This window comes from Anguilla anguilla, chromosome 11, assembly GCF_013347855.1.
Source record: "Anguilla anguilla isolate fAngAng1 chromosome 11, fAngAng1.pri, whole genome shotgun sequence".
Classification (NCBI taxonomy): Eukaryota; Metazoa; Chordata; class Actinopteri; order Anguilliformes; family Anguillidae; genus Anguilla; species Anguilla anguilla.
Window position 1 is genome coordinate 17695135 of NC_049211.1, and position 12495 is coordinate 17707629.

Genomic DNA, 12495 nt, shown 5'->3' on the forward strand with positions numbered 1-12495 from the left:
GCGCATGTCTACAGCAAAATTATTTAGGATGATATCAATACCAAACAAAAGAGGAAATTAAGTTGGACAATGGTGTTGTCAAAGTCACTCAAATCAGTAGCCAGCCACTCTTTAATTAGGAACATCTCACAATTGTACGATTTAAGTCAAATACTCGAGCATGCTGAGTTATTAGCTATCCACTGTCACTTATTTTAGTTTTAACATAAAAACTTCAATACGAGCTGCACTCTTTTTTTCTTTTTCTTTGTTTTTGAACGTTTTGGATGCTTACCCTAGTTCATCTAGTCTTGTCCATCCGTAGGGGTAGGGCATTAGGATCAATTCAGGTATAATTTTTATATGGAAGCTCTTTGCAAAAATGTGTCTGAGAGTGCCATGGAAAGCATGCTCTCGCATACACAGCGCCCTTGGAAGAAACGGATACGCGAGGTCAAAAATTTTGGGCACGCACCTGTTCACTTATCAAAGCACAATTCGCTACGATACGCCATGCTTCATTTAATTTAACATCGCTGTACGTAATTGTGATCGTAACTCCTGATCGAAGAATACTGCTATCCTTGCAGCGAATGATCTTTGATTGTACCAAGTGACTCGAGCCCGCTACACAGGCTCCATACAACCGTGTGAGAACAATAGTAGCGCATTTAGCCCGGTGAAGTTTGTCCCCGGTGAAGTTTGTCCCCTTTCTCTTACGATATGGAACAAAAACAAAACAAAGAATGTAAAAAAATAAAAAAATAAAAATCACATGACACGCCATGTGACTAGGTAGGGCTGGTAACCTTTAACCCGCGGAGGGAGCATCAGCTGCTTTACCGAAGATTTTAAGCTGTCAAAACAGTAACAAGTGCTCTGTAAGTATTTATGGAGCTGTTAACAGTCCTCGTATATCTTTATAAAATTAGATTATTTGTTATTCACTACATTAATATGTTTTTATTATTGGGTTAATGTCAGTAATCTGTGGTAGCTAGCTAGCTACGTTACATTCTATCGTGTGGCAATCAATTAACTACCGAGGTTGCTAACTGGCCTTACTAGAATATATTACAACTTTAAATGTGCTTTTCATAAAATTGAACATTCGTTGCAGTATAATTATTTATTGGCGAATGTCTAGCCAGCGATACATGAAAAACAAATTTGGAAGGTGAGTAATAAGCTGCTACTCAGTCAGAAATAGCTGCAGATGAACTGTACTCCACAAATTGCGTGAGCAGGATGAAAATGTTTTCATATTTCTCGTGGGAAAACCATTTAGATCTAGAATCTAAGTTAGCTGGCTATCTGTCTACATTGATTTTGGAGGCTATCAAATATTCGGTTGTCTTGTCATAGTCTAAAGAACTGAGTGAAAGTTGTATATTGTCATTGTACTAGCTGTCAATAGCTACAGCTAGCGGTATAGTGAACTAGGCGTCTAGACTCATTATTTTGCTTTTAACTGGATGTAAGTTAGGAACTGGTTTTCAAATTGACCTTTGTAAAATTATCTCCGTAATGTATCGTTGTTTTTTGAGGGTGTAGAATAGCTATATAAGATTTACACATAAGATTTCATATGCTTAAAACGCATGAACGTTTTGATGTTCTTCAACACACTTTTATTTAATATCATACGAAATCGTGGAGTTGAAGCTAAACGTCTATAATAACGCGGCTGTCTAGAGGGATGGAACGTCGGATGCATCAAATACTCGAGCATGCTGAGTTATTAGCTATCCACTGTCACTTATTTTAGTTTTAACATAAAAACTTCAATACGAGCTGCACTCTTTTTTTCTTTTTCTTCTATTATAAGATGTATAGAGTATTTAAAACGTATAGAGTGCAAAAGTAAAACAGTGCACTGATGGCATTATTCAAATATTTGTAACCAACTTAACGAATTGATTTCTAATTAGTTTATTTTCCAGCCTGTATTTTAATTCAGATGTTTTTGTTTTTTGTTCAGTGAGACATTGTTTGCGAGTGTGTGTATCAAGGAAATTTCCCTCGATTTTGAATTTCCAGGGATTGATTAGGTTCAGTGAAGCCATTGCAGTGTAATTGCATGCTAATTTTAGGTAAACATAAATTGTATCAGAATAGATTATGTTACTGTGAATGACCATGTTTTAAAAAGAGAATCTGTTTCTGATTATCCAACAGGCAGCTCAAAAGACCCTTGCGGATAAAAAGTTAAGAAAGATGATTGCAGACACTGACATAAACACCAGTAGTCTCCTGTCCCCTTGATGTTCCTCCAAATAAGTTCCTGGACATATTCAGTCTCCCTAAATGCATATGTACTCTTTGACTTCACATTCACTTTGCCCCTTTGACCATACTTTTCCCACTATTCCTGGTTTCCCAGTTTGTATTTTTAGATGGGCACTACTGCCAAGTTTTGTATCATAAGAAATTCCAGCATTAATTGTAGGCCTTTTGCAGTTTACAGTTACATTAACAGGTAGCATACGTTGTTCACCTAACCTCTATTTTCCCAGGTGTCTCAATGTTATACCAATATTTGCACATGCAAGTGCGTAATAAACACTAGAGCCAGTTTGTGATGGTGGGTAACTTCCCCTTGTGGAAGACATTCCTTCTCATTTCATTTGCTGTACTGTGTGTTTCAGAGAGTCCTGTACTACTATGGAGTGGATGAGGGGCGTGACTCATCCCCAGTGTAGCGTGTTGTGAGAGACCGCCAGAGACCCAGAAGACTCGGCTCCTGCCTTCCCAGCCTAAGCCCAGCAGCTTCCTGCATGGCCTCCAGCTACCCCCCTCCTTTTGATGCCCCAGGGGAGGTAAAGGAGGGCTTCCTGTGTCCACTGTGCCTGAAGGATTTGCAGTCCTTCTATCAGCTGCAGGATCACTATGAGGAGGAGCATGCGGGCGAGGACCGCCATGTCAGGGGCCAGCTGAAGAGTGAGTAAAAGCTGTGATGGTCTCCTACACATTCTTCTGCATCGTAATGTCACCAAACCATTTTCTTACATTTACATTTAACAAATACTCACTTACCCAGAGTGACTTTGCACAGGTTACATTGTTTTCACATACAATGCATTTATATAGCTGGATATTTACCAAAGGTCAAGGGTACAACGACAGTAGCCCCACCTGGAATTCAAACCCATATCCTTGGCATTGTAAGCCCAGTTCCCTAGCCAATACACTGCACTACCATCCCAGAAACACCAAGCTTTGTTTCTCCCTTCCTTTGGCAGGTCTTGTGCAGAAAGCTAAGAAAGCCAAGGACAAGTTGTTAAAGCGGGATGGGGAAGACCGTGCAGATTCCGGGACCTATGAATCCTTCTACTATGGGGGAGTGGACCCCTACATGTGGGAGCCCCAGGAACTGGGTGAGACTGGGTTTGCTAGGGTGGCCTCTGAGATCCTTAAAACCGTCTCCTTGCAATATCGAGAATGCTTTCATTAACTGTATAAATATGGAGGAACCGTTGTGTTTTGGCAAGTGATAAAACCCCTTGGTTTCAAATAAGCGGAAATGTGAACAAATGGCATATTAGTTAAGTATTTAAACCAGATATGTTCAGGACCTTGTATGATTGAAATTAAGACATTACCTCTCTCAAAAGGGCAATAACCATGTGAAGTGCTTCCAGTATCCCTGTGCCCCACCCACAGATGTGCTGTGAAAAACACATTTAGTGGCCTTGCAAAGTTTACACTGAACTAGCATGTCATCATACATATAGGGGCAACTAGAAGTCACCTTGAAAGCTTCAAGAAACATCGGGCAGCAAGAATTGACCACTATGTCATTGAAGTCAATAAGTTAATCATCAGATTAGAAAAGGTGAGTGAGATTCATTCAAATGAGCAAATTTGCTTGAATAATGCGTTTTCTTGATTTATGGCAACAGTATAATCCACAATTTGAATGCAGAGTTCAGATGATGGCTGAAAGTAAAATGAAAGATGTGGCTTCCAATGTAATTATCTTAGTCTATTTAAGCATAAAATTGAAACCGAATAAGACAAAACACTCCTTTACATTTTTTTCTTATTTTCAGCTTACATCATTTGACAGAACCACTACAGATGCCGCCAAAATTAGAGGTAAGTCATAAATGCAGTAACAAGTTGATAGAGGCTTGACATTTATGTTTAAATTTCTTCCAGTTAAATCCTTTAAAATATTTTTGTCTCTATACCTTAAATTGAACCTGATCACTTTTTTGAAGCTGGGTATTTTTATCACGATGATGTAGAAACATCCCTAACATTTTCATGGAATATGTCTTTCCCAGCAATTGAGAAGTCTGTTGTTTCGTGGGTGAGCGACTCAGATGTGCCATTTTGCCCAGACTGCGGGAACAAATTTAACATTCGTAATCGACGGCACCATTGTCGTCTCTGCGGGTCCATCATGTGCAGGAAATGCATGGACTTTGTGCCACTCCCACTGGCACGTGAGTACAGGCACACACTCTTTCAAAACACTCATACATCTCACACGTTAATTCATGCACAAATACAACAGATATACAATATAAGGACTCTAAAGGAAGGCTGGCCTTTGTACACAGGGATTGTTATATTGAGTTCTGCCTCAGTTAAATTGCCAAAGGTAAAAAGCACTTTAGTTACCTTATGTTTGTGTAACATCCAGGCAAAATAGTGTCATTTCTAAAGCCAAGACACTGTGACATTCACTAAAGAAAATGGTCTATTAAATGTAATAAGAAAGAGATTCACACCTCGCAGCTTCAGGTCCAAATCGCTGCCTGTAACGCCGGCCTTGTTTGCTGGACGCAGATAAGCTGACGACGGGCACCAGGGAGGCGCTGTGTGCCCCGGGCAGCCCAGGCCTGTCCCAGTCCCAGTCCATGTCAGCAGGGGGCAGTACGCCAGGTTCACGCCGTGGCAGCATCAGCAGCCTGAGCAGCGTCAGCTCCATGCTGGAGGAGAAGGACGATGACCGCGTCCGCTGCTGCCGCCACTGCATGGACACCCTGCTGAGGAGGCAGCAGAAACTGGAAGAGAAAGACCACGTACCCGACATTGTCAAGCTCTATGAGGTACTTGGGTGGGAGCTTTCAGATGCACCTCGTCTTTGATCCGTATCACAGATGCTGCTGTAGCTGCCACTTTCAAATCAGGGCCCATCTTCATGAAGCATCTTGGAGTAGGAGTGCTGATCTTGGATCGGCTTTTCTTTCAGCAGAATGGATGAGGTTAGGATAAAAGTATATGAAATCTGACCCTGGATCCGCACGCCTACTCTGAGACACTTAAAGAATGCAGTGCAATGCCTTGTAAAGTGTCCTGGCAGGCTCGCATGAAGAGAATAGTAAGAGCTTATTGTATTATTTGGCACTGATGCACAGCATCAGGTCTTCTGTACAGGGCACTGCAGAGTTTCACAAGCTTCTCCTCGTGTTGACTGCTCATTTCCTTCTTCCTCAGAGGCTGAGGCTCTGCATGGATAAGGTGGATGAGAAGGCCCCAGAGTACATAAAAATGGCAGAATCTTTGAAGTAATATGTCTCTTCATGAAGTATTATCCCTCCAAGGAGTAGTCATTTGCAACATTTTTAGTTTATTTGTTGATTGGTTGTGGTAATTGATTTTATTTCACATTTGCTTGCAGTTCTGGGGAGACTACGTACAATCTAGAACATGCTAATGGCCTTCGAATGGAAGTGCAGAAATATTATGAACTGATTGACGCACTAAGGTACCCACTTGCAGTTTCTTCTATGTGGTTTGCCTTTCAGTTGCATTGTATGTACATAAAGAGAAAATCTGCCAAGTGAAATAGTATTTTTTTTCTAATGCATAGTAAGAAGATTCTGACCCTGGGCATGAAAGAGGAACCCCCGCCACACCCAAAGACCCTACAACTGCAAAGAATGGTCAGATATACAGCCACCCTTTTTGTACAGGTGAGAGTGCACCTAAATATCAGTCGTCATTTATTCCATAATTAAGGGCTGGTGATCCCTATTCAAATGGTTTACAGCTATTCCCTTGTCACAAGCTGCCAGTGCTCTGAGATATAGATTCTGTTTCAGGAAAAGCTGCTAGGGTTGATGTCTCTGCCTACAAAGGAGAAATATGAGGAGCTCAAGGAGAAGAGGAAACAAGAACAGGAGAAGAGGCTACAGCTGGAGAGACAGGTGAGAAGTGACATGCCTGTTAACTAAGATATGAAATGGGGAAATATATTAAGTTGGCAAAACCCAGATATGAGGTTACTCAAACTCAAAAATGCTTGAAAGTCAAATTGTCAAGACTGAAGATGTGATAAGTAGTTTTCTATTGAGCCTTTTCTTGAAAAGCAGATTGTCTAATTAGGTACAGATATAGTAACATTGTTTATCTTATTCAACAGGCTGCACTGGAAGCACAGAAGAGAAGGTCAGAAATGGAGAAGTCTCGCTCTATGGCCAACACAAATGGAGAAGCCGTCCAGCCACCAAAGCCAGTGATGACCAAAGCTGGAGGCTGGCTGCCCTCCTCCAGTGTGCTGCACACCAGAGAGTTCCAGGACCCTCTACTACAGCAGATAGACAACATCCAGTCCTTCCTCCAACAAGCCCGCACAGCCCAGCGCACTGATGAGGTGGCCATGCTGGAGGAGAACCTGCGGCAGCTGCAAGATGAATACGACCAGCAGCAGACCTCGCTGGCCATCCAGCTGTCCAAGAAGATGGCAGAGGAGGAGAACCTACAACAGGAGCAGCTTCACTTCCTGCAGGAGAGGGAGGAACAGCAGAGGGCCTCCATGCGCACCCGTGCATGCTCCCTGGACTTCAGGGATACACAGTCTGTCCAGGTTGGGGAAGAGTATGGGGGCCAGCACGTTGGAGGTTTGGGCAGCACCAAGACAAAGATCAGCCCTCTCTCAAAAACCCAGTCCATGAAAGCTTTTGACTACTTGCCAAGCCGGGAAGAATCACCCCCTCCACAGAGGCAGCAGGATGAACCACAACCCCATGCTTCAAAAGAACAAAACAATGCCCCAGCTCCCTCCCTAAATCCATTTGAAGAAGAGAACTCCACCCCAATTGAGGAAGATCCATTTAATCCATTTGCAGAAGAGATCTTGAAAGAACACTCTCAAAAAGAGGTCCCCAATGGCAAGGAATATAACCCCTTTGAAGATGACAAAGAGGAAGAGTGCACCACAGGGCAAGGAGGAGTCACAGGGCCTGCAAACCCCTTTGAGGATGAGGAGAATGAAGGGAACCCTTTCAGCGAGGCCTCTAATTCCAAGGTGCAAGCCATCAAACCAGGGATCTCTACCAACCCCTTTGAGGAGGACAATGAACCAGACATCATAGAAGAGGAGCTTCTGCTTCAGCAGATTGATAACATTCGGGCGTATATCTTTGATGCCAAGCTGAATGGGCGCACAGACGAGGTCGAGCTGCTCTCGGAGAACCTCCGGGATTTGCAACGCACCCTGCAGGAGCAGAGGAGTAAGACGCAGTGATTGTTGTCTAATAGGGCTGGTGCTTTTGGCTATGTCTTCGTTGATTCCTGTGGTGGAATTCATTTAACACACTGTAGTTGTCCATTTGAGCGTGTTTTGGTCTCTCACATTTAGTTTGCTCACAGAGAAGCACAATGTTGGAATGAAACAAACATCTCATTCTTGTTAGCCACAGTAGGAAATGAAGCTTGTAAAGTCCTCTGAAGTGTTGAAGATTAGTAATGAGCTATCTGAGCTTCAGTGTCTTGCCCTAAATTTATTTCTGTGCGTACAGAACATCCCTGTGTTACCTGATGGGTGTTGAGCCGATAACAGAACAAATACTGTACTTTTCAGCATTTTTTCTGCATTAAAAAAGGCAAGTTATAGCAGCCTATGGAAAAGAAACTAGAATTGTAAGACTGAATATTACTTAAAAATAGAAATCAGTTCCAATTTCATAACCTGTAAGATTTTTGAGATCATTCACATCATGTGAATGACTATAGAAAACCCAACAAAAAACAAGCAGTTCTGTACTGTGAAGTCTGTTTTTTAAACCTTTTGGCACTTGTGATAGCTGTCTCCCACTAGCACTGACTGTTTGCATTCACTGACAAATAACTGATTTCTTGTGACCTCCAATTAACTTCATGATGATGCACATCTGTTTGATATCTTCAACAATTGTTTGTGTGCATGTCTGAGTGTGGATGACAGCTATGTTCTCAACAGTTAACGTGTTTTCCATGTTATTCCACGCTTTGGTTATATGTGGTGCAGAACCACTCAGTATGGCCACCATTAATTTATCTTCTTTTATGGACTTCCATGCAGAGAAAATCTGACTCATTCTAGGTTTTCTACCAATTTAAATGTGTAGGAGGGATGGGGATCATCCAAACTTTTAATCATCCTTTGGAACTGGCTAGATTTTAGGGTACTAGACTACACAACCAAAATAATGTCCAGATATTCCATATACCAATTTAAAATGCTACAAAAATGCTGATTTGGTTTAAATCACACAAGAAATGTTGAGAAGACAGTCTGGAAAATCTAACAAGAGATTTTCAACTGACAAGACATTGAACTTAACCACTCTTACAGACAGCATCTAGAAACACAGAACATTAAAAATATAATGCTTGTTCATCTTTCCCTATGGGCATCTAGCTAGCTTTTGAATGTCGTGTTTACAGTACTGTTTCCATATTAAGCTGTTTCAAGGGCAACAGAAGGGTTAAGGACTCTGAGTGAACATTGTTATTCCAAAGAACAGAACTGAAAGTTGAAATATTGCTTTGCTATATACAGTGCTCCCACGTTATACGGCCAGTTAAAAACCAAGGGCTAAATTTGGAAATGAAAAGATGGGGCACAAACTGCTTCATAGAACTGCAGTGCATTAGCTATATGTAATAAAACAAAAAAAACATAGTCCTGCCAACATTTTTGCCCTAACAAATACACTTATGTGGCTTCACCAGTTGACTGAACAGTGTTTCCTTATATTTGGGTAGTTACTTGTAGTATGGATTGTGTGGATGTCTCTACGTTAGGAATTCCTGGTGGGATAACGGATGTGGGTTGGGGGGTAGTATAGCACGGTAGCACTGTATATGTGTGTATGTACACACTCACATTTATGTGGGGCAGCCTTTCCAAAATGTGGGCCATGGCCCTCTAGTGACTAATGGAAGCAGCTGACAGTTGAGAGAAAAAACACTATGATACTTTCAACTGCCTTTCAGACGAGTTGGATTAAATAATACACTTAATACATGTACATACACTGATCTACTGCAGTTTTGACACATGCTAATAAAAAAAACATTTAATTCCATTTTTTAACATATGGCAGACTATATTTCAATAAAGGGTGGGTGGGGTCACGGAACATGCGTTCACTCTTTGTCAATAATGAGTTCAGTACGTTCAAGGACCCCTGATGTAGGAGATGAATACAATAGGAAATGTAACCAAATTATCTACAGTTCAGTGCTTTTCGAGGTTTGGATCAGGTAGAATTACTCATTCCTTGTCTTGTTCCTTAACATTGTCCAAAAATATAAATATACCTGGAGACACTGGATGTGGAAGCCGTTCTTTCTCGATCATGCACAACTGCTTCATATTTCAGAAAATGAACACATTTTACACCTGCAGCCAAAAATGCAAGTTTGTATGGCAACGGTGCTCAAGAGGGCATGACGGAGGACATGACAAATGAATTTATCTCATTATTATTGTATGCATGAGGTGTCTGGCCTGAGATTGGATCATCTTACTGATGGCTTTGTCTGTTTTTTGGTATAGTAGAACTGATAGCTGTTTTACTTATTCTCTTTGTTTTAACATAGGAAAATGTAATGCTGAACACTAAACAAAAAGTATTATATATACCATTGGCAAGACCACGTGTCTCCTTTGAAAGTGCTTTTCTGTCTAACAGTGCTGACTTTGGTTTACTAACATTTAGATTTTTTTCCCCTCCGCTGAACAGTATTTCACCTGTCCCTGATGCTCCACTTAAACACTACTGCATTATGACTGAATAGAGAACAGTACATTTTGTTATAAAAAAAAGTTAAATACAGTAGAATGTATTTGTGATAAAGGTAAATCATTTGAAAAGAAACTAATGATAAAGTTTGCCTGTACTGCATTGGTATCAACAGGGTCAGTCATTCTGCACTAATAAAACTGGCTTATGCTCAAAATGGTGCATTTCCTTTTCTTTTTTTAATTCAAAGCCATCACTGCGAGTAGATGCATTTTAATACCAAACACATCATTCCATGTTTCACAAGTTCATTACGTCCAGGTTGAAACATAGCATAGATAAACTTCATCATATTACTTACCTTGATTCTGAGGGTACAATAGTTTTTTAAATTCCCAGTTAATTTTCAAGAATAACCATAAGGATTCAGACTACATCTGTATAGGTGTGGAGATGGAACAGGGTACTGTCTGTTCAATTAACTTTCCATGCAAGTACTAAAGCTTCACATGGAAGGTTTCCTTTTGAAATAACATTCCCCTGCAGGTTCAGGTGTTCTTAAGTTCTTTATTGTAAAAAAAAAAAAAAAAGCTGCAGTGTTCATAGTCCAGTATATACAAGAGTCCCAACTGCTCTCCTTCAGCTCTCGGCTGCCTTCATCTGGGCCTTAAACTTGCCCGTCATTTCTTTAGGCAGAGGCACCAGGCCTGGGCACGGCACCTGCCCCTCTACCTCACACATGCACTCCTTCAGGCAGTACTTCTTGGGCCCAAAGTTGGCTGGGTTTGAAGCCACCATCCTGGCCAGGGCCTCAGCCTGTAGCTCTTCTCTAGAGTGGTATGAGAAAGCGGTGTGAGAAAAAATGGACTCACACGCACAAGCACACACAAACACACTTCTCCCTAAAGCAGGACTGACAGAACTATGGGGTGGCATGCAGTACTACTGTGCCATAGGACACCTGACGACTAGAGGAAGATGCAACAACTGGCTCCTTGTGGTACGATAGAGAATGCACAGCTTATGCATGAAATTGGTTCTTCAAAGTTGCAGAGACTGCTTCAGGCAAATCGCACTGAATTCTGTCAAGGATACATTTACAATAGTTTTCTTTGCCTTGGAACACTGTCTTGGGTGTTTCACTCTATTACTGCACTGACTGATTAATCTGCTACTCACTGGGTCTTGCCCATGATCTTCTTGACATGATGGGTAATTTCTTTGTGGTCTTTCCCCTCTGTATCCACCAAAACCTGCTCACCGTCATCTATACATACACCAGAAAGATGAATAGACAGTAATATTAATTATTTAAAACTAAATAATAATCATGACTATGAATGCCCACGTGAGTATAAACAACGTTCTATAACATAAAATATCTGATAACCATGATAACTGACTGAGAACTAGGCTAAATGATGTGGGGTTGCAGACGCAAATATCTGATTGGTAACTACTACAACTGCAGGTAATTGTGTATTTGCTCTGGTCCATTGATCAAAATGATTGCATTCATCATTTGTACACTTTTTATTTGGGCACTGATCGGCAGTGTAATATAAATATATTTTAAATGTAGATAGGAATGTTTTTGAAAATACACACAAATACTACACATTTTGCAAATCTTTTGACCTACATGCAATAACCTTCTTTGATAACTTATACGTATTTCTCCAAATGAGATAATTACTTGTCAATATCTAATTTCTACCTGCCAGAAATGTGCTGGTAATCATCAGAGGCTGTAGTAGGCTAACACTTACCAAGGTAGAACTTGAGGAATGGCGATGGAGTCATATTTTTGAACATCATGATTTGAACCCAAGGATTTTTGTACTGAATTTGAGGAACGTTAAAAAATACAAACTTTCTGAAAAAGAAAGCAATAAATAACATTTAAACATAAAATACATATGAAATCATTCTTTTTTGCTATTAAGAAGATTTTCTACCAACCTAATTGGCAGTTAGCTAACAAACATCCATCATACTATCACAGAAACGTTTAGGTCGCTATGCATCAGCATAGAATATTCACAGCGAGCTAGCCGACTAGCTCCTTAGCCGCTCAGTAGCACTGACCTTGCCCCATCGCTTAGCTCTCCTTGCGTGTTGTAATTGACCGTCATGATCTTCACTGTATTTTTGAAGACAATCTCCCCTTTCTGAAGATATTCTAGTGTTCTCCTAATGGGGAATCGTCCTTTCATAGGCATGGCTACAAAAATAAGTAAAAAACAGTTTCCACCATTGAAACCAGGGGTAGGAGACTTCACGCAGCTCTCTGCCTACCTTGTCAGCATGTACCCTTTACGTACGGAGAGCTCGCTTACGTATTGCATCAATGTACTTGTAGTTCATCGGCTGCACATAATGATAAAACTGTTTTTATTCGGCTCGATATGTGAAAAGGTTATCAAACGAAAATTTAAAAAGTGCGCGTTTTGTTTTCATTTGTTCATCTATATTGCAATAAAACATGTTTAAAAAGAATTAACCCATCTTAGAAGAAATAAATAAAACTACACTAACTAGCAGACCTAAG

At 40.7% G+C, this 12495-nt stretch overlaps 2 protein-coding genes across 4 annotated transcripts; one reads left to right on the forward strand and one right to left on the reverse strand.

Moving 5' to 3' along the window:
* The first annotated feature begins 756 nt into the window (after positions 1 to 756).
* On the forward strand, positions 757 to 10166 carry LOC118207940 (rabenosyn-5). 3 transcript variants are annotated; one of them, XM_035382154.1, is made up of 13 exons: positions 789 to 860; positions 2158 to 2186; positions 2628 to 2919; positions 3222 to 3356; positions 3714 to 3814; positions 4032 to 4077; positions 4269 to 4430; positions 4777 to 5039; positions 5428 to 5498; positions 5612 to 5698; positions 5804 to 5906; positions 6036 to 6140; positions 6356 to 10166. In XM_035382154.1, the coding sequence occupies exons 3-13, from the start codon at positions 2757 to 2759 to the stop codon at positions 7457 to 7459; spliced, it is 2340 nt and encodes a 779-aa protein (XP_035238045.1). In that variant the 5' UTR covers positions 789 to 860; positions 2158 to 2186; positions 2628 to 2756; the 3' UTR covers positions 7460 to 10166. The 3 variants fall into 3 exon arrangements, with proteins under 3 accessions (XP_035238044.1, XP_035238045.1, XP_035238046.1); XM_035382153.1 differs by lacking the exon at positions 2158 to 2186 and having other exon boundaries at positions 757 to 860; XM_035382155.1 differs by lacking the exons at positions 789 to 860; positions 2158 to 2186 and adding an exon at positions 900 to 1156.
* mrps25 (mitochondrial ribosomal protein S25) lies at positions 10165 to 12273 on the reverse strand. The gene is made up of 4 exons (XM_035382157.1): positions 12033 to 12273; positions 11714 to 11820; positions 11124 to 11211; positions 10165 to 10773 (listed from the first exon to the last, which is right to left on the reverse strand). The coding sequence occupies exons 1-4, from the start codon at positions 12164 to 12166 to the stop codon at positions 10584 to 10586; spliced, it is 519 nt and encodes a 172-aa protein (XP_035238048.1). The 5' UTR covers positions 12167 to 12273; the 3' UTR covers positions 10165 to 10583.
* Between the last annotated feature and the right edge of the window lie 222 nt (positions 12274 to 12495).

Excerpts from the sequence above, each read along its gene's own strand:
- LOC118207940 (XM_035382153.1), top strand. The coding sequence starts at position 2,757 with ATGGCCTCCAGCTACCCCCCTCCTTTTGATGCCCCAGGGGAGGTAAAG. Across the intron at positions 3,357-3,713 it reads GTGGGAGCCCCAGGAACTGG|GGGCAACTAGAAGTCACCTT; the intron begins GTGAGACTGGGT and ends TCATACATATAG. Across the intron at positions 5,907-6,035 it reads CAGCCACCCTTTTTGTACAG|GAAAAGCTGCTAGGGTTGAT; the intron begins GTGAGAGTGCAC and ends ATTCTGTTTCAG.
- mrps25 (XM_035382157.1), bottom strand. The coding sequence starts at position 12,166 with ATGCCTATGAAAGGACGATTCCCCATTAGGAGAACACTAGAATATCTT. Across the intron at positions 11,821-12,032 it reads GAGCTAAGCGATGGGGCAAG|AAAGTTTGTATTTTTTAACG; the intron begins GTCAGTGCTACT and ends TTTCTTTTTCAG. Across the intron at positions 11,212-11,713 it reads ATTCCTCAAGTTCTACCTTG|ATGACGGTGAGCAGGTTTTG; the intron begins GTAAGTGTTAGC and ends GTGTATGTATAG.